Genomic DNA, 27,549 nt, shown 5'->3' on the forward strand with positions numbered 1-27,549 from the left:
TCCTTGCCAAAGAGTGTGAAGGAGGAGGAGGAGGAGGAGGAGGAGGAGGAGGAGGAAGGTCACGGTGGGGGTAAAAACCCTAGTTTCAATATTATATTCCTATTCTGTTTGATCTTCAAAGGTGGTAGTACTTAATTAGGGCTTCACTCAACTGTGGTCTTCAGATACTAAGTTATGTTTTAAAGCACACGCTGTTATTTATTTTCAAGGGTTAAGTGATTAAAAAGACGAAGGACTCAAAAAGCTATCAGAGGAAACTATTTGCCAGAGAAATGGTTGAAACTGTGGGCAACCAGTATGTTATCGCCCGACCAATATATTCAGATCTATCATTTGACGAAGAGCACCAGAAGGTACATAGATACCATAAAACTTTGGTGGATCATCTCAGAGTATGCTTTAGGTAAGAGGCTTGCTTTTGTAACTTTGATACTATAAACAAACAATTATGGGTTGATCATTGTCTGTTTTCAAATCAGGTTGATACGATTATTTGGTGGTACCCTGTGAAGATTTTCAATGACCTGATTAATACATTGCCATAAGCCATGGTTTCACTGTGGTTTACTGAATAAAATACAGTTGGCTGAGTTGGCACAAAAGGCACAGAAATAACCTACAGATTACAATGGCTAGGTTCACACAATACACCACACTAAAATGAAGCAACCCTCATGTTTAGAGAAGTGCATGAACCAAGTCGGTGGCTGGTTTATACAACAGTGTGGCTAAATGCAGCTGATTAATGTGTATCTAAGTATGTTGTACAAAACCAGTCAATGTGGATAGTTTATGGTTCCTTAGGTTGGGTAAAATCCAGGCAAGTGGATTAACTGATTAATCTAGAGTTCAGTTAATCATAGATGATCATATTGCAATAAAACAACAAGGGTTTTGCATAGTCAACATTGGTGTGCTAAAAAGAAAGAGAGAGGGAATCACAAAGTCCTCCTGTCCTCTATTACAAATGATTCCGCACAAATAATTTTATTTATTTATTTATTTATTAAATTTATATGCTACCCATCTCCCCCAGAGGGGAGGGAGAATCATCCATTGCATTCCTCCATGCAACAAAGAATAATTGCACAGAAGATTTTATTGCATTTTCCTATGGAAAGCAATTTCTTCTTACTAGATTGAGCTTCAGCCTGGTCAGTAGCAGGTTGATACCAAAATGTGGCTCCATTGGGAGGACGTGTACTCAACAAACAATAAGCTGGCCATCTCTCTCCATTTGCCATTGAGCAACTTCATCTCTCTCCACTTGTCATAGCAAGTCCTAATATTTGTTTAAACCTTCTATCCATGTGTCGTATTCAGATATAAAGTTTGACAGTTATTGCTAATTGCTCCCCAGAGATCCTTGTCTATGGAGGACTGTCAAGCAAGCTGACAAACTTTCTGGGAGGACAAGAAACATTTGAGTTAGCTTTTAATGTCTACAGGGAAAGAGACACTGGGTGTTTCTTTTCATGCATTATGTCGAGCCTAGATTGTTAAAAGGGAATAAAAGAGAACTCAGTCAAAATATCAAAATATTCTGCCCTATTTCTGAACAAGTCCCACAGTCTCATTGCAATCCCTCCTATGCCAGTGGAGCAGGAAGAAGAAAGAAAAAGATCTTTATAAGTCTTTTGATCAGAGGAGCAGGTAAATTAAAATCCAATAACCCCTCAGAAACTGTAGAGAGGTGGGTTTATTCCAAAACTGTGGAAAAGTCACCCTCTGGGGGAGATGGGCGGCCTATAAATTTAATGATAAATAAATAAATAAAAATTGCTCTTTCCAGAAAAAGTGGGGACGGAAGGGGTGGAAGAAATGCAAACTGAAGTATCATGGTTAGGCATTTGTGGAATTCCCCAGTTTCGTCATGAGATAGTTCAACCGACCTGAGCATGGGCAAAAAAAGGCAGAGGGAATCACCTTGGCATTCAGCTTCCTTGTTGCCAAGCTGTTTCCTCTTGTTCCCCAGTGAGTCTATAACCAAACTAGAGCTGTCAGCTCAGCTCTTCCCCAGCAAGTTTTCCACACCACTGAAAATTGTCTAGCAAGGAAATGTTGAGGAAGTAAAGCACTTCTCACCCCGCTGAAAAGCCCCCCTTTTTTTTGTAGGCTGTGGAAATGTTACAGCTTTAGGAGCCTGGTTGATGTGGGCATCAGCATGTATATCAAGATGGTTCAATGAAACAGAGGTTTTCCAACATTTTCAGGTTGTAGAACCTGTTTATTAAAAAAAAATAACCCAAGAACCCCTAATCAGGAAGAAAACAAGTTATGCTTGAGGGGAATTATTTTGTTTTATTTTATTGCCCTTCATTTCTCATGGTATCCCATCAAGTTCTCGTGCAGCCATAGATTCTGCTAAACACAGTTTGAAAAATCCAATAATAAATGATAGAAAGGACTTATAAAAGGCTGTGTTATTGCTCTGCTTTATTGCTCAGTTTTATGAGTTATTGTAAACCGTTCTTTAAATGGAAGGGAAAAAGTTTTTTAAAGCCCAATAAATTTAAAAAGTAAGATCTGAGAGGAAATTGCACTGTGGATTGTTCCTAGCTAGTTTCCCAGTTGACTAACCAACATGCCTTCTTTAAGGATATTGTACAGGTAGTCCTAGCTTTTTTTTTTTTTTAATCCCTTCAACCGTGTCCAATTCTCAGAGACTGCCTGGACAAGTCCCTGCAGGTTTCTTGGCAAGGTTTTTCAGAAGTGGTTTGCCATTGCCTCTTTCCTAAGGTTGAGAAAAAGGGACTGGCCCAAGGTTGCTCAGCTGGCTTTGTGCCTAGGTGGAACTAGAACTCATGGTCTCCTGGTTTCTAGCTTGATGCCTTAACCACTACACAAACCTGGCAATCTTAGTCCTTGCTTAGCAACCACAGTTGGGACTGGCAGCTCTGTTGCTAAACGATGCAGTCATTAAGTGAGACATCATATGACCATGATGGACTTACAACCTCAGTTCCTTCATGGTCATGAAGCAAATCGCCCATGGTCATGAAGCGAGACATCACATGACTGCAACATGCAATTTTACTGACGGCTTCTCCATTGACTTTGCTTGTCGGAATCCAGCTGTAAAGCATGCAAATGGCAATCACGTGACCTCAAGATGCTGCGATGGTCATAAATACACACCAGTTGCGAAGCACCTGAATTTTGATCATGTGACCATGGGGAATGCTGCGACGGTTGTAAGTGCGAGGACTGGTCATAAAGTTACTTTTTCAGTGCCATCATAACTTCAAATAGTTGCTAAACAGGGCAGTCGTTAAGTGAGGACTACCTGTATTCCATCTCTTTCTCCTATTCCCTCCCCCCACAAACCTAATGCACTAAGCAGTCAGCATTTCATACCTAATCAGTTACAATCTTTTCCTGTTTGCATCTAACCATGGTATGTTTGTGGTTCTGGTCTGTGACCGTAATAAAGATGATTCTGATTCTAACCATGGTACAAACATGTCCTGGCCACATCATTTTTTTCTGCCATGCTCCCGTGACGCTGCCAGCTTCTCATCTCCAGCCCATGAGTGCAACAGGCTTAATTCACCCTCAGCCATACCAGAGTTAAAATAGGATTTCCCCACTTTTCTGATATCCTCTGAGGGTATTTTTAAGCATATAAAATCTACAATGCAGGAGTCCTCAAATTTTGCAACAGCACAAGCCCCTAAAATGATAAATGAATTTGCATGACTCGCCTCATGAACAGAATGAAAAAACTAGATAATAACCAAATTACTAAAAAATAAATAAAGCTCTTGTAATTGGCAGATGGTTTTGACAGATGATTAGTCCCATAGGTTGAGCCATCTGTCAAAAGTTTGCTCTGGGCTATACTCTCTGCTTATGTAGGCTTGAGATGTTCTTAGCTGTTCTAGTGTTGAAGAAGTGTTTCCCCCTTTAAGCCAGCAGCTTCCACTGACAGCTGCAAGGTGCGTAAATTTGGATATGTTTTGCCACTCATTTCGTCAAAGACAAAATTGTGGTCTGACTAAGCGCGCCCCTTCCTCTCTAGTTCCCAAACAATGCTGATTGCTGTCATTCTTATGTTGTTTCCCTAAAGAGCTGGACATGGCAGCATGGGGCATGTAATGAAAACCACTTCAAAGGGGTTTGAAGTGGCATGGTGGTAAAACAGCGGAACAGGCTGAAATAGTATAATACTGGAATGATGAGACCAATGGCTTCCCCACTGCCTCCTGTCCCGAACAAGGAGGAATGTGGAAGTCAGTATCTGTTGCCTATATAAAGAAAGGAAAAGAAGCAGGGAGGAATCATGAAGTAAAAATGCTGCTTTTGGGTCATGACTCTGTTGTAACTTTATGTGACTCGGGTTATGGCAGAAGGAGATGTGGGAGGAAAGGCACAGAAAGGGGTCTAGAGATGATGGACAGTGTCTAAGAGCCACCTTGCTACAACACGGTGATTGGAAGGGAGGTCAGGACATCCAGAGGAATCAACCAATCGTTGCGCATAGTCAGGACAGCATCACTTGGCGACAATTCAGAACAGACAAGGCAGAGGCAGGATAGGGACCGGCAACAGAAAGACCAGATTTCACACTGGGATAGTTTTATGGTGGCCCAAAGACTGCTGGATAATGCTCCAGCTCCAGTGTGGAGAAGGCCCTCAATATCGTCATTCCTCACTGAACTAGTTCGAAAGTAAACTATTGTCACTGGGGGCCTATTTTTGCCTTTCAAAAAATTACATACGCTGAGCAAGCCCAGTTTCCAAGTTTACAACCACTTACCCACCTGGGTTTCTCTAGGGCCCATTTTAACTCAACACCTGAGGAGATTCACCAGCTAAGTTTTCTGTCAAAGGACGTGATTAAGCAATTGCTATGAAACTCAGGCAGCGGGGCGGAGGGGAGGTGAGTCTTGATGGGTGCAGATATTTTGGCTTTGCCATGGCTTAGACTTCCCCGTGAAAAACTATTGGTTTTCATCTTAATAGCAGTAACGTAACTTCTCATCTAATATCCTGCTGTTATATTCTACAAAGGAAGAAAATCTTCCCTTGACATTGTAAAAGTACATTTGCAACTTTCCCAGCCAGCGTGGCCCATATTAGGGACGCTCAGAGTAGTAGAATATCTGAAGAGTCATGGGGTTCCCTCTTTGATATAACTTCTCATTGTTTCCATGAAAAATATCAATATTTAAACTGTTGCATAATGATTCTGTTGTCTTTTCAGGTGTACTCCCCAAAGGGTAAAAAGAACTGCTCTTAATTTGTTTCCTGTGGCCTCCTGGTTACCCGCGTATCAGATCAAGAATTGGCTTCTTAGCGACATTGTTTCAGGAATTAGTACGGGGCTGGTAGCTATCCTGCAAGGTAGCTGTTTTTGGTTCTTGCTTTTTTTTCTGCATGAGATGTTGCTCTCACCACCTTAGGGGCCCACTTTTTCACTCACATTTTCTTCTCTTTTCCCGAAGGCCTAGCATTTGCTTTGTTGGCAAATGTCCCTCCAAGTTATGGACTCTATGCAGCCTTTTTCCCTGTGGTTATATACTTCTTCTTTGGCACTTCCAGACATATATCCGTAGGTAAGTTGAACTAAATTCCAGTGAACCTTGGGGGTATTATACCGTCTCCAATATTCTAATTATCCCCACAATATAACATACTCAACTTAAAACGAATACTCCAAATTGAAGCTCAAATTACATAGTTTATGACCAAGTACAGCTGAAAAGGACCATAAAACATGGTACCAGCGGTCAGCACAAACTTTTGTCATGATTGTGCACGAAGGAGTCAGCATAAATATGTGGCATAGGTGCTTTTTATGACTATTGAGGACTATCAAGCATGAAAGAAATCTAAAAGTCCATCGAATGTAGAAACTTCGGCACAGAACAATGTTATGAGTAGATGAGATGTTCTGTTTTCTTTTATACAGGGAACTATTCCATGCAAGTATGTACAAAGCCATTCACGTTGTATAGCAAAATTATTGTTGAGTGACTGGGGCAGTCCAAGGGGATTTAGATATGTATTAGAGTACTCTGTCCTGGTACATCTTGACGTTTTTGATCACCCCTTGTGAACATCTCTGCTTCTACCAACTCCTATGGCAAGTCAGTCGTTTAGTGACTCATTCACAGTGACATAGAGAGAGAGAGAGAGAGAGAGAGAAAGAAAGAAAGAAAGAAAGAAAGAAAGAAAGAAAGAAAGAAAGAAAGAAAGAAAGAAAGAAAGAAAGAAAGAAAGGCAGGAATGGATTGTGTAGGTGTATGTGCAGGTCTGTTTTACCAAATGATATTCTATCCAACGGGGAAGAAGATGTAAAACCAACAGCCAGTTTCATGCTCTGCCTCAGGGGTGTGGATAATTTACTTCTCTAAAAACGATTCTACAAACAGCCAAAATCCCTTAATCAGGATTTTTCACCAGGCATTGATTTCCAGTCCACAAGAAAATTAAGACAGATAAACAGGATGCGTTACTTTTTTTTTTTTAAGTTTAAGATATTGATCTTTATGTTTGGGTGGTTAAACTTGTACCCTCTTCTGGGATATTCTATTCTATTACTCTTTTCCCCTAGTTTTCCTCTTCTGCCTTTGGGGTGTGCTCACCCCCCTTCCTAGGCAACTATAAAATAGGTTCTCTCTGACAAATTGGAGATGGTTTTATTTTATTTGTTTTGTTTACTTTGATAAACCAGAGCATGCTCCCAAGTGCGCGAATATCTCTATTTGTGGCAGTGACCATGTGACATGCAGAGGAGTGGGTATAGTTTATGTGCTTGAAGAACATCTTCACGAAAAGCCAGTGGAAGAAATAGATCTTCATTAAGTCTAACTACTCGTACTTGAGGATGTAGGGTACAAGTCCCTTTTACTGAAAGAATAAAAGGACATAAGAAGAACTGGACTGTAGGACTTCTGGGGAAGAAATGGCAAACTGAAGACAGTTCCACTAAAAGCAGAGTCAACAACTGCAGCAGAATGAAGAGCCGGCAAGTAGATTGGCTCTTCATAATTCCTCTCTGGACAAGGAGAGAACTTGAAATGCTCCATACAGTTGCTCCTCACAAGCAGAGTGCAAGACAGCAGTCTCTGGTGGGTTTAGAGCTCTGGGAGATGAGGGAAAGCCATCTTATTGCTCAACCCACAGTCAGCACCTTTCAAAAGGACACTAGGTTTGCATACTTCCTTTTTTAATCACTTTTGGAAATTGCTTCTTAACTGCTTTTCAGCTATTATGAACCTTTGGACCAACCAGTTTTACAGCACTGGATGAGTTTCCTTCAATCCTTAGTGAAATAAGTTTAAGGACTTAAAAAAGATTCTTTTGAATAAACAGCAAAAGGGTGATTAGAACTTTGATTTTGGAAAGTTACAAATGGGCTAAGGGTCCAGGTGGATTTGAAATAAGGTTTTGGAATTAATTATAAGAATTATAAGAATCCTTCCAGTGGGAAAATGTTTTTGTTCTGAATTCTCTTAAAAAAACATGATAGGATGAGACTTTGAAGGTTGGTCACTAGAGGGAACCAGAAGGAACTAAATATTGCAATTAAAGGAGAAAAACACTTAAATTTGACTTACTAATACATAATGGAGCAAAATATTTTAATATTGGATGTATTGAAGGATATTTTTGAACAATGGATCCAGAAGTTAATTTTAAGAGTGTCTGCCTCTATAGGCAGAATGTGTTTAAAAGATGTTATGGAAGAGGAACAAGTTTTACCTGACAAGACTGAGACTGATCTGAAAGTGGATTTAAAAATGACAGGCTACACCAATGATATGGAAAAAGATGCTACAGTGGACATACAAAAGAAACCAGCCAATGTCTTAATCATTAAAAGGGATATACAAATAACAAACCAAAAGAGTGACCTGGATAACTTTCCTACATTGGATTTACAAAAGTGACTTGTTAAAGCTTTGAAGAACTTTGTGAGAAAGGGACAAAGAAAAAATGAAAAGAAATCAAGTTCTAGGGACTTGATGAAGTGACTAAAGATCAAGGTTGTTAAAAGTAAAAGGAAAGAATATAAAGTTGGTTTATTTAATTAAGGTTAAAATAGATATGTTATTTCTGGTAACCCTTAATGGACTTTTGCTGACACCAGGACTGAAATGATGAGGCGTTAAGGATTTATTTATAGATAAGAAATGGGATATGGGAAGAAGAGATCATTTATTGTATGTTAGGAGAAGGTGATAAGTTACTAAAATTGTTTATACTTGTTGGGATGAAAGAGGAAGTCATTTCTTTATTTCCTTTATTATTCTTTACTATATTCTTATTTTTTCTTTTCTATTTTTCTTTCTATTCATTCTTTTTTCTTTTCTGCACTTTCTCTTTTTTCTTTTTATTCTTCTCTCTCTTTTAGTTTGTATTACTTTTTATCTTCTGAATTGTAATTTTTAATAAAATTACTATTAAAAAAAAGAAGAACCAGACTGCATCAGATGAAAAAACTATCTAGCCTAGCATTATTGTTCTGTGAACATCTCCACTTATATGGGAATTCTACAAACTGGACACAGCTGATTTTGCATTGTCCTATAGGAAGATAAAAGAAATTTGCCACAGATTTGTATAAAAGCTGATTTGCAAGCCCTGAATGGTGATTGTTACCTTCTCTGCTGCTTTGTGAAAATCTGCACCAAAAACCTGTTTGTAAAGGACATACGTACCTAAGAAAGAACATACATTTCTGAAAACTATGTACAAAACAGAATATTTGCCTTTTTTAAAGATTTACAGTGGTGAAATCTTTATTTCAAAAAGCCTACAGGCAAATTCATGTAGCAAAGAATGTCACCAGGGATGTTCTTATCAAAATTGGAATCCCCAGGGAATTTATGCCAATAATTGTGTACAAAAGTTCTAAAACCACCGTAGACTTTAAAATAGTACTTGCTACTTTTTTTTAATGTGAGAGATCTGAATGCTGCCCCACTAACCTAGACAGTAAAGCAGACCAGATTTATCCTGACGCATGGATCATCCCCTCCTTCTCCTGTTCTCCAAAACTTGTTCTGAGAGACATTGCAGTTACTGGGAATAATCTAGACCCATCATAGCTAGTCAGGTTCAAATTATCCTACTTCAGACACATTATGCAAAGACTATCTCTCTGGAGAAGGCTCTAATACTGGGAAAGGTGGAAGGAAAGAGAAGAAGAGGATGACCAGCAGCAAGGTAGATGGACTCAGTTATAGTGGCAGTGGATGCACCGTTGGAAGATCTGATAGATCAAGTTAGTGATAGATCATTGTGGAGAAAATCTATCTATGTGGTCGCTAAGAGTTGACAACAACTTGATGGCACAACATCCTCATCATCTTCATCGTGGCTAGTAACCATCCATTACGTTTGTGATACAGTTTCATTAGTGGTAGAATCTTTCTGTCTATCGGGTGGTATAAAAGTCATAGTGATGGTTTGATAGAGAAATAAATCCATAAATCATGTCACATAGGTCCTTTTCCCGTCCTGAGTCTGATGGTAGGAGGAGCAGTTATAAACATGGTCCAAGATGAACCTGGGAGCACCAATGCACAAATGAACAATTCATCATTAAACCAGGAAAGAGTTATGGTGGCAGCATCTGTAACTGTCCTTGCTGGCATCATTCAGGTAAGTATTTTCCTTATGAACGCAGTGTCCTTTGCATCCCTTTTTTCAGCATTTGAAACCATCCCAAAGCTGGTACCGATTTCCAAACATTTTCCTATCGTTCTTCTCTTTATCTCAGATGCACGTCTGTTAGATAACCTCACGAACTCTTTCTGCCCTGTCCTCAAAGCAGGTAGTAAGTGAACTGCAGAGAAAGAGTTGTAGGGCAGTTAGCTCTAAGGCAGTGTTTCTCAACCTTAGCAACTTTAAGCTGTGCAGACTTCAACTCCCAGAATTCCCCAGCCAGCATTGCTGGCTGGGGAATTCTGGGAGTTGAAGTCCACACTGCTTAAAGTTGCCAAGGCTGAGAAACACTGCTCCAAGGGCACTTTCTGTCAGGTTCAGCCCAAGAAACTCCATGAGACGGTTCTGGAATTGCTCAGTTACTTTCTTAGCTTGCACCTGCTAGACAGAATCTCGCCAGACTAACTTTAACTCCCAAAATCTGCAACTAAACGCTATGAATTCCTTAGGGTGGTGCCCGTCTCATCCTCTTTGCTTTCACACGCTCAGGCTGTGGGCTTAGGAGATGCTTCTCCCCATGACCTTGAACCTCCTCATCCAAGTCCTCCATCAGACTTTCAGAGGCGCTAAAAACTCCCCAAGTCCTCAGTATTTCACGGTGATTCACAATTGCCTTTACTGCAGCTGCTGAGAACTCCAGCTGATCTTATTAGTGTTTCCTGTAGCTGATCAATAGAAAAAATGGTCATCCAGGTGACCCACAGCCCCTGCTGTTCTTTCACGTTGTTGTTTTTCTGGCAAAAAGTGAAAAAATAAAAAGGCAGTCGGTTATAAATCCCCCTCTCTGCCCGGCTGAAACTCATGCAAGGACACTGTGACTCCATGGGGGTCTGCAGTTAGAAGCTGCAAAAATCACAGAGACCCCAGGAGAAGGGAATTCCCCTGAATGGGAAAGTAGCCCCCCAACTCCATGAACCACCAGCATTGAAGTTTGCAAGATGGAAGTTTTGCCATTTGCTGCAATGCGCATTAAAGAGGGGCGGGGCTTCAATCACCCAGTCGCGTCTGCTATTCTGATGTTGGTGCTGTGATTACTCCTGCAGATCCAACTAGCCAAAGATAATATCCCTATTGGATTGAACTCACATTTTGAAGAAGGTTTCACAAGTTTTGAATTCACAAGTTCCTTAATTCAAATAGACCAGAAGAAACAGATTTTAAAAAGAAAACCCAAAAAAGCTGATTTTAAAAAACCAGGCATGAGAAAAGACAAAATTATTCACTATTATTCACTATTTAAATATTTGTTTCACTATTTAAAGACTACTTAAAGACTACCAAAGTGATGATTTCTATTTCAATGCAAATGTCCATTTTTTAATTTTCAATTTTTCCTGGGAAACCCCCAAGATCCCCACTTACGTTTCAACACAAATGTCATTTATTCTTATGTTCCAGTTACTCCTGGGAGCCATACGGGTTGGCTTCATAGTTATCTATTTGTCTCAGCCATTAATCAGCGGGTTCACTACTGCTGCTGCTATACACGTTTTTGTGTCCCAGCTGAAGTTCATCTTCCAGCTACAGGTCAAGCCATTTAATACACCGTTGGGAATCGTATTCGTAAGTGTTGCAAACCCAGAACCCTTATTTCTCAGGGCACTTCTCTTGTTATTATGAACCGTTGTCATTTTTCAAATAACCACAACAAAAGCTTTTGGATGTTCAAGTGCTCTTTACAGTGTAAAACTATTGTATTGATCCATGCATTTTCTCGACAAATTGAAATCTATAGCATTTATTAATGTACTATCATTGTAAAAGGCAATTTTTCCTCTGAGGAGCTTAATTGGGATATATTTTGCTCAACTATGGCTTCACCTCACTAATACTTGCCTGGCAGGGGAGAGATCATGATCGCTTAACTCAGTGATCTTTGGCTCAAAATCGCCCTGAATATTTCACAGAGGAATGGGAATCTACATCCTGTTTTCTGTGATTATAATCAAGCCATTATGGTCATGATTTCTATATGGATAATACAGCTAGCCTTAGAGGGATGTTGTAATTCCGAAGCTATATTCACACATACCACTAAGCCATGATTTGTTTCAATCATTAATAAGCCACCAATGAGCCACAGTCAGTCTTGCAGTCAAAGTATGCCTTATTTAGCCAATAAATAGTTTTCCTTTTTTCAGCTGCTTTTGGCTTCCACTTCATGGTTGGTTAGAGGCTTGGATGAAACAGAAAAAACAAACCAGGAATAACCCAGGCAGTCACAAACAATTCACTTGTCTCCTATTTGGTGAAATCAACAAACCATGATCAGTGCCCTGCCACAAGGCATGATTTTCTACTGATTCTATTTTCAAGTTATTTTGCGCTAAAACTAATCAACTCTCTTTGCTGTTTAACATGAAATGTGAAGTTGAACATCTGCATGTACCAAAACATAATTTATCACGTTCCTTCTTCATTTGCAACCATATCATATTAATACCAGTTTCTTTCTAACAGACACTTAAAAGTATATTTGAGCAAATCACCGACACCAATATTGCGGACTTGGTCACTGCACTTATTATCTTAGTCATTGTGACTGTGGTCAAGGAACTGAACGACCGTTACAAAGCCAAGCTCCCAATACCCATTCCTATCGAAGTCATTGTGGTAAGACTTTCTCCGTCTCTTTTGGAAGCCAAAGTAGACTGTTGCAAAGATTAAAAAAAACCAAAACACTTTATGTATTCTGGGTTCTGCTACCAACCAGATAGGGGCATCACTGAGTTGGGAGGTCACAAAACATCATGATGGGCGCCACAATCACATGATTGAAGCCTCACCCCTTTTTTTACATGCAACAGATGAGCACATAAGAAAGGGAGGAGGCTCCCATTGCACAGTCACAACCAGTCTTGATTCCATTGCACAATCACAACCAATATTGACTTCTTTGATCTCCCCATGGAAGAAAAAAAACCAGAATCCTGTCACGTTCCACAACTGGTCCTAAGCCGTAAGAGTATAAATAAGCTGTTTAATGAGGAGCCTCAACTTATCTAACATCGTAGCACATAGGAAGCTCCATAGCTTTGTGAATCCCTCCAGAAACAGTCTCAGGTTTTAATCACTGATCAGGAATTCAATGGGATGCCAAACGCTTCTCCGTTTCAATAAAGTAGCCTGCTCAACTAAAATCATCCTGATTTGCTCATGTTTATGAGTTTTTATTGAAAGCACCTCAGAGATTAATAGTTAAAACTTGACATTCATAGCTAACCTTTCCCACCACTAATAAGAAAGCGGGTTGCATTCCACCCATCACCTAGCACAGTGTTGTCCAAACTTGGCCACTTTAAGATGAGTGGACTTCAACTCCCAAAATTCCCCAGCCAGCCATATGAACTACAACCTGACTTTGCTGTTTTCTCCTAACTCCTTAACACAATGTTTCTCAATCTAGGCAAATTTAAGAGGTGTGGACTTCAACTTTAAGAGGTGTGGACTTCAACTCCCAGAATTCCCCAGCCAGCATGGGGAATTCTGGGAGTTGAAGTCCACACCTCTTAAAGTTGCCAAGGTTGAGAAATGCTGCACTAGTGCTTTTTCTTCTATGTTAGGAGGGCAAGAACCATCTCACTACTGATGTTTGTAGCTGTCCTAGCATCCTTTGGGCTAAAGAATGAGTTTAAATATTGCACTTTAAAAAAAACATGACTTAAGGTAAAGTTTTTGCTCTAGGTACAGCAAATATTCAATAACTGAGCTATCAGGTTGGGACTGCCAGAATATGGGCTACCTCTAGATGGCAGCAAATCTTTTTTAATATCTTTGTTCCCATCTAGTGGTCATTCAGATCCTTGCACACTAGATACTATAACCCTGGTGTTAACCGAAGTTGCAGTTTCCTCAGTATAGAAAAATTAGTTTGTTCCTTATTTGGAGGAATTCTCAATTTTCAAAGAACACTAAAAGGAAATAATTATGTTGGAGTTACTATTAAAAATATCTCCATCAATCCAAACCCACAACTTGGGCTCAGGTTTCTCAGGCGTAAAGACAATGAAATCTTGATGGCTTTGCTCCGTCACTGATGGTGAAATGACAGGCTCAGATTAAGTAGGCAGTCTTTTTTTTTAAGAGATTGCCGTCTATACAGTAAGGTTAAGATAAATATTGAAATAATTCCTTGAAACCTTGTGAAGCTTTTATTTTTCTGTTGTGCTTCTTTTCAGACAGTCATAGCAACTGGACTATCTTATGCCTTCAATTTCAAAGAGAAATTCCAGGTAGATACTGTTGGGAACGTAGATGTTGGGTAAGTAGACACTATTCCCCTTGCTGGCTGGGGAATTCTGGGAGCCGAAGGCCACACATCTTCAAATTGTCAAGGTTGAGAAACACTACACTGGTATATATTAATGGCAACAGATAGCTTTTGGATTGTTTTCCCTTCCTAGTGAAGTTCAGCTATACCACAATTACACTTTAGAAGAGCTTCCAATGTCCAGTTTAAATGCTTTGTAAATGGAATCCAGCCTACGGGCCATAAGCTTAAGAGTACATTGGAACAATGGATACTCTGGGAGGGATTGTAGACTGGAGGCTCTGTTTTGGTCCTTATCAGACAGCTTGCACCAGATGTAGTGGGGAAGACAGGTCCGTTCCTCTGTCATAGCCATGTCCATGGGGTGTGTGTGCCAAATTGGCAAGATGCCGGACCTAGTGTCATAATACAAGCTCCTTTGGTACATGTGTAGATGTCACACCTACATTCAAAAGGGGCAGGGCTTGGATCACAATGTTTCATCTGCCATCTTGCTGATTTTGAAATCCCCCGCTGACACCCCTTAGTGACTCCCTTGAAGGGTCTTGCAAAGATTGCTTCTCTACCCCTGATGGTGCAATCAAAACAGGCAGAGCTTTCATTTCGCCATTGCGGACACCAACTTGATTTTTCTGACCATACTCTGCAGACACTCCTGGATCCGTAAATGCAGGGACAAAGTGTCAGCTACTTGGCTCCAAAAGTGTGTTTTTCTAACCTAATCATCTGTACTGAGTCAACCAGGAAAGCTACACATGGTCTCAATTTTAAAGTCCTCCTCTGACTTCACTTTAGGTTTCAGGCTCCAGTTTTACCAGATATAAAGTATTTCGAACGTTGCTTGGGAGACAGCTTCTCCATCGCCATTGTTGGCTTTGCTGTGGCCTTTTCAGTGGCTAAAGTTTATTCCATCAAGCATGATTACCCCATAGATGCCAATCAGGTAAGCAAGCAACACCCAAGAAATTAAGGCAATTCTCAATTAACTGGCCATGGAAGCGTGTGTAAAATATGCATAACCTGGGTTTTACATATAAGCATTAACCTTGTGATGTGTGTGTGTTTTAAAGGAATTAATTGCCTTTGGAATAGGCAACATATTTGGGGGTGTATTCAAAGGATTTGCTGCAAGCACTTCGCTGTCACGGACTGGAGTACAAGAGAGTACTGGAGGCAAGACACAGGTATCTGGAGATTCAAGGTTTTGCAGTAACCCAAAGCTCTTTTTGAGGAGGTGTGTTAACAATGGGCCTTGGTCCTGCAGGTTGCTGGACTCCTCTCAGCTATTGTTGTCATGATTGCTATCCTGGCCATCGGCTATCTCTTGGAACCGTTGCAAAAGGTACCGACTTTGGGGCATAGTGGTCAGCTTGGGTTGCTACCGGTGGAATCCTTTTCTTAAGATTGGTGGAAAAGTGATCATGACCAGTGGAAGCCATGATGGTTAACTAATTAATACGTCTATATGCAAGAGGGGGGCACAAAGCAGGCTTTTTAAAAAAATGTAGGAATAAGGAATAGAATCAGTACAATCTTCCATTGGGAGAGGAGAGATGGGCTGGTGAAAGAGGTTACCACTACCCCAGATCTAACAAAATTGCTACTTCAGGTAATGGTCCCTTCAAATGCCCATGTTAATCCCTTCTAAACCTGACCCCAAGACTTACCCAACAGGCCTTGATGTCAACCTGGAACTCTGAATTGTTTCATTGTCCAGGTAGCACCACTCGAAAACTAAACTGAGATCTATGATAGGAGACATTGTAGGAAGAAAGCCATGTTAGTCTACGGTGGCAAAAAATTACGAAGAATCTGGTAGGACTTTTCTGACTTCTATTAAAAGGCTGCAGCTCATGAAAGTTTATGTTAGTTGGAAGAAGGGCTACCAGACTTCTGATCTATGACAGGAAGCTCTTATACTGAAATATCAGGATTAAACTGAGCCGAGGAGGCATCTATAGATGGATGTTTGGGATTGACAGAATAATAGCATCATTCTCACCATTACCATGATAATAGTAATATGTGACTTTAGAAGGAGCCGTATTAAATGCCAATTCTTTTATAGAGAGGATTGAGGGGATGGAAGGAATCACCTCCCATAAGGAGAAAAAATGCATAGAAATTACTGAAAATCAAAATGGTGCCCCCCTTCTTAATAACAATGTCATGGAGTTGGTCAATCAGTGTCTTTGCCTAATGAAAAAGGTGTCTACTAAGTCTTATCAGGTGTCTTCAATCACAGCATTGAATTTGAAGGCAAATGCTAGACCTCCTGTGGAATAATTTTTTTGTAACCCCCCCCCCCAAAAAAAACAAAAAGAGAGGGAAGGGGCAAGAAAGGGAGAAAGAGAGATGAGAGCAGTAAAATCATAGTCTACAACCACAGAGTAAGGAAGATAAACTTGACAGAGATATGCAAGCTCCATTGGCAAGGCAACAAGGGGTAAAATGTGTTTTAGGGCCAGAACTTCCAGATAATGTTCAGAAGCAGCTCAGACAGATATCTCCCTAGTTCACTGAACTATAAGAAGGAGGAAGAGGTTCAGCACAATCAGACTTGCTAGTTTCTGTTCTTATAACCAGTCTGAAATAAAAATAGTTTTAGCTCTCCTGTGGAGTTGATTTCTTAGGCTGGTCTACCTAGTGGGCTGACAATAATCTTCAAGGAAGAGGCCTTCATCCTGGAGTGGACCAATCATCATCATCGTCATTATCACATACACACACATACATAAACAACTGAGAGGGGAGGAAAGAAGAGATTCTTTGTTTTACCAATTTTACACAGCACATATGCTTCATACCACGCTGCATATCCATTCTTCAACAGAATGAAGAGTGATAGCTTAGAGACTCATAAACTGGAAAGAACAGAACAGGAATTACTCTAAGATACACCTCTCTTTCTTGTCTCTCTTTCTCTATCTCTGGTATTGTATTTTTTTCCTGTCTTTAAATGTGTACATTATTCTTTCATTGACAGTCGGTCCTTGCAGCTTTGGTTCTCGGCAATCTGAAGGGGATGTTGATGCAGTTCAAAGAGATTGGAACTTTGTGGAAAAAGGACAAGTGTGACTGTGTAAGTGAGTCCTTGCGCAGCTGTGCAAATAGCGATTCAACCACTAAACAATTTCATTGGGCCTGTCTGAAGGAGAGACCTGAAGCAGGAGATTCTATGTGCAATTTTGGTCTGCTTTGGTGAGGCTGGTGGTTGCCCCACTCCGCTTCCATCTTCACGAAACGTTTGTAGATCTGTAAAAGGAGTTTCTCAATCAAATCCCATGCCAACATTAACTAATGCAATTAAATGCTTTCGTTCATAACTGGAATGCATAGTTGTATATTTTGGTAAAAGTATAAATAAGAACCATGGACCCCAGAGAAGCCAGAGAAGAGCCATGGAGCTAAATAAACAAATAAGACAGAGTGTCCTGGAGGCAAAGGCTATTTTCAACCACAGTCACAGAGCTCTACCAATTGAAAATGCATATTTGTTTATTCATGTTGATGGAATGTCTAATGCTGTATATAGTTTCACCAAAACTCATTCCTTGGCATTTCCGGACACAGCTGGAAAAAGCATCTTGTCTGAACATCTGCACACCCACTGCAAACCAGAGTTTGAAAAATTAAGCTAACTAGACCAATGTCTGACTTGGTACATGACAGTGTGTAAAGTTCCTTGCAAGCCTACTCAAAAAGCCATTATGCCTACATGTCAAACATTGATGTTGTCTTCGCTCTATCTGCAATAATTTTTACCAAACCAGAAAAAAAAAATGTTATGTGAATCATTCTGCTGATTCTGGCATGGCTTCTCATACCCTGTTGTTGGTGAGGATCAGAAGTTCCTTGCTGGTAATTCTCTCCTTTTGCTTCTAGTCAACTATATCAATGGTATCTTCTTTAATGTTATTTTTTGTCAGCTTATCTGGATTGTGACCTTCCTGGCTGCCCTTCTCCTGGGGCTGGATCTTGGCTTAGCAGCTGGACTTGGATTTGAACTTCTAACTGTTGTATTCCGGGTCCAATTGTAAGTAAATATTTATTTCATTTGTCAGCTCAACTTCTTGGAATGGTTTAAAGATATAAAGTCATTTCAAATGGAAAGAAATCATTTATAAACAACATTATAGCCCAGTGTTTCTCCACCTTGGCAACTTTAAGAGGGGTGGACTTCAACTCCCAGAATTCTCCAGCTAGCCCTGCTAGCTGGGGAATTCTGGGAGTTGAAGTCCACACCCCTTAAAGTTGCCAAGGTTGAGAAACAGTTATAGATCATTTTCTGCCACAAATACATTACAGACAATATGGAGATCAATACATGTGCCATATTTCCCTACTTTCTACTTGGAATGTTGCTATAGCGTCTCCAAGGAAGCATATCAAGTGGTGCCAAGCCTGGAATCCTATGCAGTTGGTAGTATAGTCCCGAAAGACCTGCAAATGCTGAAGATGTAGAGACTGCTAGAGGTTGCTTACAGAATGTCAATTATTACCAAGATTTAACAACTCTATATATATTTGTTTGGAGGTAGCCCTATTGTGTCCAGCAGTGATTATTCCCAAATTCTGAACAAGACTGTAGCTTAAGGGATAATACAGATATAAGCAAAGGTCCGCATAAGTATTAGAATAACAGTTGATCCCATTTATTCTGCATTAGTCAGCTCATTGGAGCTTTTGCCTCTTCTTTTTTCAGTCCAAAATGCACACTTTTGGCTAATATTGGAAGCAGTGACATCTACAGAAACAGAAAAGACTACTCAGATGTAAGGATTCAATTTTGTATTGCAGTAACTCATATGCACAGGCTTTTTGTGGTAGAATGCCTTAAATTAATAGGTAATGTTTTGCTGCCTAGATATATGAGCCAGAAGGCGTGAAAATTTTCAGGTGCCCGTCTCCAATCTTCTTTGCTAATGTTGATTTCTTCAAGGACAAATTGACTGCTGCGGTAAGCATTTCATGGACCATAATCTTAACAAAAAATATTTCCCATATAGCATGTAATTTTTAAACCGTATAAATAAATGTCTTTTAGACTTTGTGAACCTTTGGAAAATGTCAAAATAATTCTAGTTTGTTTTTTTCTTTCAGTTGCTCATTTGTGAATTTTTGCTAAGAGACAATCTCTTATGTCTAATGTCTCTTAGACTTCGTGAACCCTTAGAAAATGTCAGAAAAAATCTAGTTTGTTTTTCCTTAAGAACTTTTAAATTGCTCATTTGTGAATTTTTGCTAAGAGGTAGAAATTTAGCTTCAGCCCTGCAGTTCCACCTGCTACTATTCATCAGCCGTAGAATACAAGCTTGTTCCCCACAATTGCTCTTCTCACGTCCCTTTCTCACTATGAGATTATCACCCAGGGTTCTGTATCAATTGGTCCAGCATAACGAAGCAAGCAGTTTAATACAGAGAGCAATCTCTAAGAAGCTTATATCCTCCCTAACCCTATTCCTAGTTGTTATCCAGCGTGATGGAATGTATCTACAAAGGGGGGGATGATGTGGTAGCTTGCAGCCGAGAGCAACATTCTCGGGAAGGAGGGGGCGCATTCCAAGAAGGGCAGAGAGACAAGAGACAACACAGTCCGGAGCAGGAGCATGGGAAGTTTAGTAAGTAAGAGGTTTAGAATAGCCATGCCCTAGAATCTCCCAGAGTATATCCACTAGCTGCAGTAGTACAGATTTAGTCTGGCAAGGTTCTGTCTATATGGTGTAAGCAATAAAAGAACTGAATTTGGATGAACTGTTTCCTTGCTGTTCTTGGATTGAGCCTGACATCCAGGTATTCCTAGTTATTATCTGGGTTATGGAAGCTGAAGTACAGTTACATGCCACAGTAAGCAGCCATGGTCAAACTGTACATTTCAATGAATTTTGATCTCCCTTCCTTCCTTCCTTTCATCTGTAAGCAATGCCCCATAAATAGAAAGAAGATGTTTAAATTTGCAGAAAGGTGTGTTTAATTTTATACCACGCAGAGATAGTTCAATGCCTGTTCACACAAGGATTGATTAAAACCTACAATTTGATCAGAGGGACCTAAATTTTGGTATGCAACAATGCAAGCATTATGCAACAATCTGATATTCTACAGGGCTCAAAACACTTTGGAGTAAGGAAAAAGGCTCAGAAATTGGTGAAAGTGAGCAATGGTTAAATGTAGAGGATTCTGGAAAAAGAGTGAGCTGGAATATGACTTAATAAGTTTGGCTTTTATCACAGGTCAAGCAATGGGACTTTAGAAAATCCCTAGTATATATCCCATTAACCTGAATGTGACTACTTGTGATAGAAAAAAAGGGATAACAATATTTTAAATTAAATAAACTGTGAGCCACTATAAATACTTTGCAAACTCCTGAAAACTATGTAATCTATCTTTATCTGACTGTTCTGATATCAGCATACTGCAGAGGATTTTTTAAAAACTGGCAATGTTTTTCATGCAAGAGTCATAATAGTATGTTAGCAGTGAGTATGAGACTGCCAAGAAGGAGAAGGCATATGGCAAATGGGTCAAAGAGGTCTAAGATTATTATACAATTAAATGTCCAACTAGAATCTATTTTTAAACCAAGTCCATGTTCTCTGCTTGAAAAGATATTTAGAACTTATGATTTAAAAAAGGAAGATGATTTAAAAAAAAATCAAAGTCTGCTAAAACAATTATTCCATATTTCAGGTTGGTTTTAAACCATTGAGGGTGTTACGGAAACGCAACAAAGCTCTAAGGAAAATAAAGAAGATGTTAATGAAAGGAGAGCTTCAGGAAACTCCAGTAAGAACCTTAATTCTTTAAATGGCAGCACAGACCTGTGACAGACCTCTCTTTTTCACATGCAACGTTTTTACACGCAAGGAACAACCTTAAATTTCAGTACTGGTTGGTCAGCTGTCCTGATTTCTCTTTTCATGGTTAATGAGCATTCTGAACATTTTCTTTCTTTTTTTCATTCAGAAAGGTTTCCTTTGTACCATCACTAGTGTGACTGATTCAGATGAAGAGCTGGACAACAACAGGGTTGAAGAGCTGAATCAGCCCATAAATACCAAAGATTTGCCAATTCGGATAGACTGGAACTCGAGCTTACCTCCCAACATCAGTGTTCCAAGAATTGACATTCACAGCATCATCCTTGATTTCTCAGCAGTATCATTTCTTGATGTTTCAGCTATGAGAATCTTTGGAGAGGTAAAATTGTTTTCCACGTAATACATACTTCATTGTAAGAAGAAGAACAGAACAGAGAAAACCATTTTTGGGAGGGTTAAGGATCTGTGAGTAGTTCATCTCAGCAAGTTCAGTGGGTCAAGTGAAGATTTAAACTTGTTTCTCCCAAACTTTAGCCTTTTAAATCTCCAGACCACATAGAGGTAAAATAAAATTCACATCATATGTTCATACAATTCTATGGAGCTGCTTAAGTAGGATAAAAGATTAATTTTACCAAATTAGTTTTAAGATTAAAAATGCTAAAGTTTGGGAGACACAGCATTCATGTCTAAGAGAACAATCAATTATTACAATTGGTCTAAGACATGTTAGATTTTTTTCTCTTCGTGACAACTCTGTGTACAAGCATGCAGAAAGAGGTAAAATTATCACCATGAAAATGAAAAGGCAAGTTTCGCTTTACAACACCAAAAAATAAAAGAAAATCTGAAAGTGTTTTTATGAAGGGCTAGAGTCCTCCAATCTTTATGCTACAGAATTCAGAGTTGTTCAGTGTCTCCTTTACTGCCTGTATTTCTCTGGAAAGTTTCGCTATGTCTATGAGAAATAAGACCATCTTAAGAGTCCCAAATAAAATAACCTGGCTATCCATCCTAACTTATAGTGTATTATTATATTTCTAATTCCCACCACTGTTACAGTACTTTCAAATATCTAAACCACTGGAGCTGTATTCTTTCATTAAGCCTTGTATCAGGTCTGTAGGCAACGTCAGTTCTATTCCTTGTATGTAGCTGTGGGGAAAAGGAACACTGAGATTGGTGGAGGTGGTCCAGTAAGCTCATGATGGAGGCAAGATCTGAACTGAGAATTTCTTTCTTCGCACTCTGAGAATCTGGGCCACTAGTCTACCTTTCCAATGGACTGGAACTGCAACTTCCTATGTCTAAGCCAATGTTTCTCAACCTTGGCAGCTTTCAGGTGTGTGGACTTCAACTCCCAGAATTCCCCAGCCAGCCATGCTGGCTGGGGAATTCTGAGAGTTGAAGTCCACACACCTGAAAGCTGCCAAGGTTGAGAAACACTGGTCTAAGCTATGGTGTTTCCCTTGACTCATATAACTGGCACAAAGAATTCAGGAATGTTATAGTTTAGTGTGAAGAATAATTGACAAGAGGAGAGCTACGTTAGAAACTTGTAGAATATATTTTGTCCTGCTGTGACTGATTTGGAGTGAAAAAAACATATTGCCGCTAATTTCATGCTGCAAGACAGCATCTGCCAATGGGATTAAAGCAAGATGAATACTCATCTGCTCTTATTGCTGATCATACTGATAGCAGGGGGACTGCAGTAGCATTATGCTAGCAGTTGGGGGTGGTAACACCTAGCTGAACTTGGCTGATTTCAAAAGCTAAGCACAGTTAGCTGTGATTAATACTTGGATGGGAGGAACACTCAAGAATTCCAGGGATTGTGGGCCAGATTGGGAAATCAAAAGATACCACCAAAGGAAGCAGTGGTGAAACATTTCCTTCATGCTACCAAGAGAACTTCATGGGTACGGTCATCAAGAGCTGTGTGCCACTTTGAGAACCTCTTAACCATTTAGCAGCTGTAGAGTTGTCCTTCTCAGCTATTTTTTAAAGGAAAACTGCATGGATCCTGTGGTCAGCTGACTTTGTATAAGGAACACAAGGGTCTCCTTTGCTACAAATACTGTATGTGAGGAAAACATCTGTATTTTTATATTGGTATACTGTAAGACATGGAAATCCTACATTCGCATAAACGGTGGTATTTCAGTGTGCAAAATTTCTCCTACGATGAAACAATCCCAAATCCATCTTGTTTTTAGATGGCTATTTTTTAAGTGATTGTATATGCCTTTGTCTACCTAGAGTTAAATACCACCCATTTTTCTTTTTAACAGACTTTGAGAGAATTCATCTGGATTGATGTTGACGTCTATATTGTAGGCGCACATGGTAAGCTGACCCTGTTCCGTTCATGACTTTAAAACAGCAATGACCATCTCAAAATTTATGTCGCGTATAGATTGTGGCCTAGTCTCCAACCTTAAATACATTTTTTCTAAAGATGGATCTAACCAAGTATTTAAAATGGTTTTTAATTACAGGAAAGGATGGAAACTATATCGATTAAAAAATAGAAAGTAAACAACATAATTTGAAAAACAGTGCTTCTCTTTATATTTTAATCTTCATGACTCTAAAGACTATTCTTCTGGTTGCATCTCCGATAATAGTTGTTAGTACAGTCCCTTTGAGGTCTGTGACATGATAAAGCAAGGCAATCCATAGGTGTTCATGAAGAGTAAGAAACTCAGCCAGCCCTATCATTGGGTGGACTGACATGGAGTGAGTAGCAGTCTTGTGTTGGAGGACAGCCCTTGGTTTCTATATTTAAAATAAAGGTCCCAGTGTCTCCTCCATGTAGCAGAATAGGTTGGGTTGACCATAACAAAAAGCATGAGTTGCCTACGTCATGACATGTCATTTCGTTTCGTTTCGTTACATTTATTTATTATTTTATTTCATTTTAATCAGTATCTCATTCAAATGCATCCTAGAGGCTTATGAGGATAGACTGCATTGTTTTCACTTGCATGTATTTATGGATTGCAAACAACCCAACGTGTTGAGGGTGAGGGCGGAACAGAAATGTTGGTATAAAGAAATAAATAAGAGAAGTGTCTCCTAATTCATTGTATGAATTTGTCAATTTGACCCAGAATCCTTTACAAGAGTTTGGTCTGTTGCTCTGAAGAGACTTCCATGCTACAGAAACTGTCATTCCATGTAATTTCCCCCTTTAGCCAAAGGCACATAAATCATTTTGACCTCCCTACAGATGCCCCTGTAAAACAATACTATAGGTTTATGTGTATTTTTAAAAAGCTGCTTAAAAAAAAATTATAACTGCACTCATGATGTTAGAAACTGCATGGCTGCAATTGAGATACTGAATCTGAAAGAAAGTATGTGGAACAAATTAAATGATACTGTTTAAGGATGAGCTGTGCCATTTTCTAGGCCTGTAATTCTGTTTCTCTCTTCCCCCACCTCTTTTTTTTCCTCCCCTTTATTTCTTTCTCAATCCACCCCACACACACACAAAGATGGCCTTCTGGAGAAGCTACAAAGATGTGGATTTTTCAATGATGAAATTAAGCCATCCATGTTTTTTCTGACCATTCACGATGCAATTTTATATATATTGGTGAAGAAGGATATTGTAACTTGCTCATCAAAAGCCAAAGCCATTATGGTGAGGATATGCATACATGCAGTTATTGTACTTCAAAGCAGAACTTAAAACAGTGCACATTCAGAATATAAGGGGAAAAAACATAATTTAAGATCTGGGGTGACTAGAACTTTGCCACCAAGAATTATCATGATGGCGAGAACATGCTGTGGTTTCTGTTTTCCACCTGGGCTTCCAGCATCTTATTGTCTTATTCTAGTATGTATCTACTGTTGGTTTGGGGGGAAATAGCATTGATATTGGCATTAAGCTGTTGTCAAGCCCCAGGTAGCTGGCAAAATAGAACCACACAGATTTCAGAAAGGCATCTTTAATTCTAGTTGGGATTAAAAGCATAATCTTAAAAATTGTAAGAGTAAGTTCCCCGGCAGTGCTTCCATTTTAGCTTTTTTGGACCATAATCTATGGAGACCCCTGGACCAATAACTTCATGTAACTTAGTCTGGAAATGTAGACAGTCCAGTTGAGATTGCTGGAAGATTGACTAACTACAAATCAACAAAGATTTTTACATTTTTAAAAAATCCATTGTTAACAGCAGAACGTTTATTCCATTACAGGAAAATCAAAACAAGGATCACTATATCATTAACACAAATGGAGAATTGCGCAATCGAGAGCTAACGGTAAGTCCCTCTTCCCCATCTTGAATGTGATCAATAAAGTTGAGAGCCTGTTGGAGACTCTTGCATGGAAGTAGCTTTCCTAGAAGGCAAGAAAGGACTGGATTTTGATGGGAAGGAAAGCAGACCAGAAGCACTTCTAATTACAAATACTTTCCTTTTGGAATACGTTGGTGCAAATGCCCTGTTTCCCCTTACTAAGTATGTTTCCTCTGGATCCAGCTGCATGTCTGGTGACCATGGAGGCACAACATTTTTTGGCAACTGTGTGGAAGTGGTTTGCTGTTGCTTTCTTCCTATTCTAGCCAACAGCCCGGGGGGTTCCTAGAAATTTCCCAGCCAAGTACCAACCTGGGCTAGCCCACTTAAGCTTTTTTGGCATAAGCTGCCAACCAACTGAGCTCTTTCTTACTAGAGTAGGGTTAAACCAGGTTGAGCAATTCAAAACAGTCTAACCCCAGATCCATACCACTGAAATGAAGCAGCACATTACTGATTTGGGGGAAGCAGTTCCTCTGCTCCTCTCCCCCTCCCCCAATGAATGCTCAAATAGATACGTTAAGTTTCTGGTAGTCTTAAAAGAAAACCAATTTGGTGTAGGGGCAAAGGAGTTGGACTAGAACCAGGATACTGTGAGTTCTAGTCCTTCCTTAGGCATGTAAGATGACTGGGTGGCTTTGGTCCAGATGCTCTCTCTCAGCCCAACCCACTCCCAATAGGAGGCGGGAGCATTATGTACACCCCCTTGAATTGTACAAATAAAGGAGGGATATGGATCTAATAATAAATAAATAAAATTTAAAAATGACTAGCTTGGCCTAAAAAGTATCTACCAGCACCGCAATTTAAGCCTCGATGTCAGTCCCTGACATTATTCACCTGAAATATCTTAAATGTTGCTTGGACAGATACAGTATATAGTTTGTTTCCTTCTTTCAATCCCACAGGTATCATCAGAAACAAGGTTCTAGAAGGACAGTTGGCAAAGAAACACATCAGAGAATGCAACAGTTGAGAAAATGAAAGAAGCATTGGTCCTACAGCAGGTCTTCGCTTCAAGTGATAGCAGAATTGAAACCCTGTCCCACTTGTAGGTACACATGCTTGTACAAAAGGGGGTGGAGCTTCAACTGGACGCCATGCCTGCCATCTGGCAGATTTTGATCCCTCCATGGATGCTCCTGCATCACAGGCAACCATTTTTACCTTAGAAAGCACTTTCTTAACCAGGTTATATGGTGTATATGAATGTGTATATAAGATTATTATATGAAAATCCTGATCTCAAACAGCACTGAAGTATCAACCTGCAGTACCAAAAGATTCAATATCAACTTCAATGTATGTCCACGTACATATACATGTAAATAATTCCATTTACGGGTTAAAATTGTACATTTCCACATTGTAAATTGTTTATATGATACTTCAAAACGTTTTTCAATACCTTATATTTTGTTATGTAAATATTCCTTCATAAAGGTTTTTTTTTTAAATTACAGCTATAAACAAAAGGCTATACTTTACTGTTTTCTTGAGCAAATTTAAAACACTAAAAATAAAATAATCTTTAAAAAAATGATTCAGGACTACAGATGTGTAACACTGGATCTGAAGCCAAAAAGATGTTTCGGGGCAGACCTGGGGAGCTGTGTCTTTTCCTGGACTTGTGTGATAATCCCAGGATGCTGGAAAAAATATGTCTTTGAGTTAAGGATACACTGAAAGGGTACATCAAGGTGTTTCAGAGCAGGTACAGCCTGTAAAGGTATAGGGTGTTTAAGGAGATGCTGACAGGCCCAGCATGGACTCCTGTGCCCAGTCTAAAGAACTGATTCACATTTCTAGTAGAGACTCCAGAGATGTCTTGCGCTCATCCTGGTGTCTCCAGGTTCAGATTGCCTATCTCCAACCTAACAATTAGCTTCCATAGAGATGGGAGCATCTGCTCTATGGCCAGTGAAGTCAATTGACATAACTCAATTCCCAGGTTGTTTTTTTTTAATCCAAACAGAGTGTGAATCCCCCCAAAAGATGCTATAATTATTCCTTGCCAGTAAAAACACAGGCCAGGAGGAGGCTCCCAGCCAGGAATTGGCAATTACCAGCAGAAAACAAACGGAGCTGGCTGGCTGGCCTGTTTTTTGCCAGCAAGCAAGGAACAAGATATGCTTCTGATGTGATCTGGGCACATGCAATGATGTCATAACACAAGCCCTGCCCCACAACATTGTTATAGGTAGTAGAGGGGGGGCTTAGCAGTGATGCCAGTGTGGAGGCGGGGCTTGCCATAACTTGTCCCACTTTGCTGCAGATAACCCTGGATCATTCGAATACTCCGGGTTGCATTAATGCTCTTTCTCATTTTGAACAGAGACAGTTGGTGAAGGAGCATATACCTTGCAAGCTCTTTGATACAGAGAAGAGTTTGGGTATCTGATCCACACAGACCAATCTATTTAATCCAAGAAGTCCTTTGTGTCATCTTATCATCTCTAAAAG

The 27,549-nt window shown here is 39.7% G+C and overlaps 1 protein-coding gene across 1 annotated transcript; it reads left to right on the forward strand.

Annotated features, from left to right (window-relative positions):
- The first annotated feature begins 237 nt into the window (after window positions 1-237).
- SLC26A3 (solute carrier family 26 member 3) lies at window positions 238-26,592 on the forward strand. Its single transcript, XM_015890725.3, has 20 exons — window positions 238-403; window positions 5,207-5,346; window positions 5,448-5,558; window positions 9,458-9,615; window positions 11,077-11,241; window positions 12,139-12,291; window positions 13,857-13,939; window positions 14,744-14,891; window positions 15,019-15,132; window positions 15,213-15,290; window positions 16,935-17,030; window positions 17,878-17,984; window positions 18,654-18,723; window positions 18,816-18,908; window positions 20,642-20,737; window positions 20,918-21,151; window positions 23,067-23,121; window positions 24,276-24,424; window positions 24,985-25,050; window positions 25,995-26,592. The coding sequence occupies exons 1-20, from the start codon at window positions 273-275 to the stop codon at window positions 26,016-26,018; spliced, it is 2,271 nt and encodes a 756-aa protein (XP_015746211.1). The 5' UTR covers window positions 238-272; the 3' UTR covers window positions 26,019-26,592.
- The last annotated feature ends 957 nt before the right edge of the window (window positions 26,593-27,549 follow it).

The sequence above is a fragment of the Python bivittatus genome, unplaced genomic scaffold (genome assembly GCF_059951505.1).
Source record: "Python bivittatus isolate LINGU-HERP-01145 unplaced genomic scaffold, Pbiv_v1 ctg000010_np1212, whole genome shotgun sequence".
NCBI lineage: Eukaryota > Metazoa > Chordata > Lepidosauria > Squamata > Pythonidae > Python > Python bivittatus.

Coding starts and splice junctions, on each gene's coding strand:
- SLC26A3 (XM_015890725.3), top strand. CDS start 273: ATGGTTGAAACTGTGGGCAACCAGTATGTTATCGCCCGACCAATATAT. Junction 5,559..9,457: donor TTCCAGACATATATCCGTAG/GTAAGTTGAACT, acceptor CATGTCACATAG/GTCCTTTTCCCGTCCTGAGT. Junction 15,291..16,934: donor TCTTGGAACCGTTGCAAAAG/GTACCGACTTTG, acceptor TTTCATTGACAG/TCGGTCCTTGCAGCTTTGGT.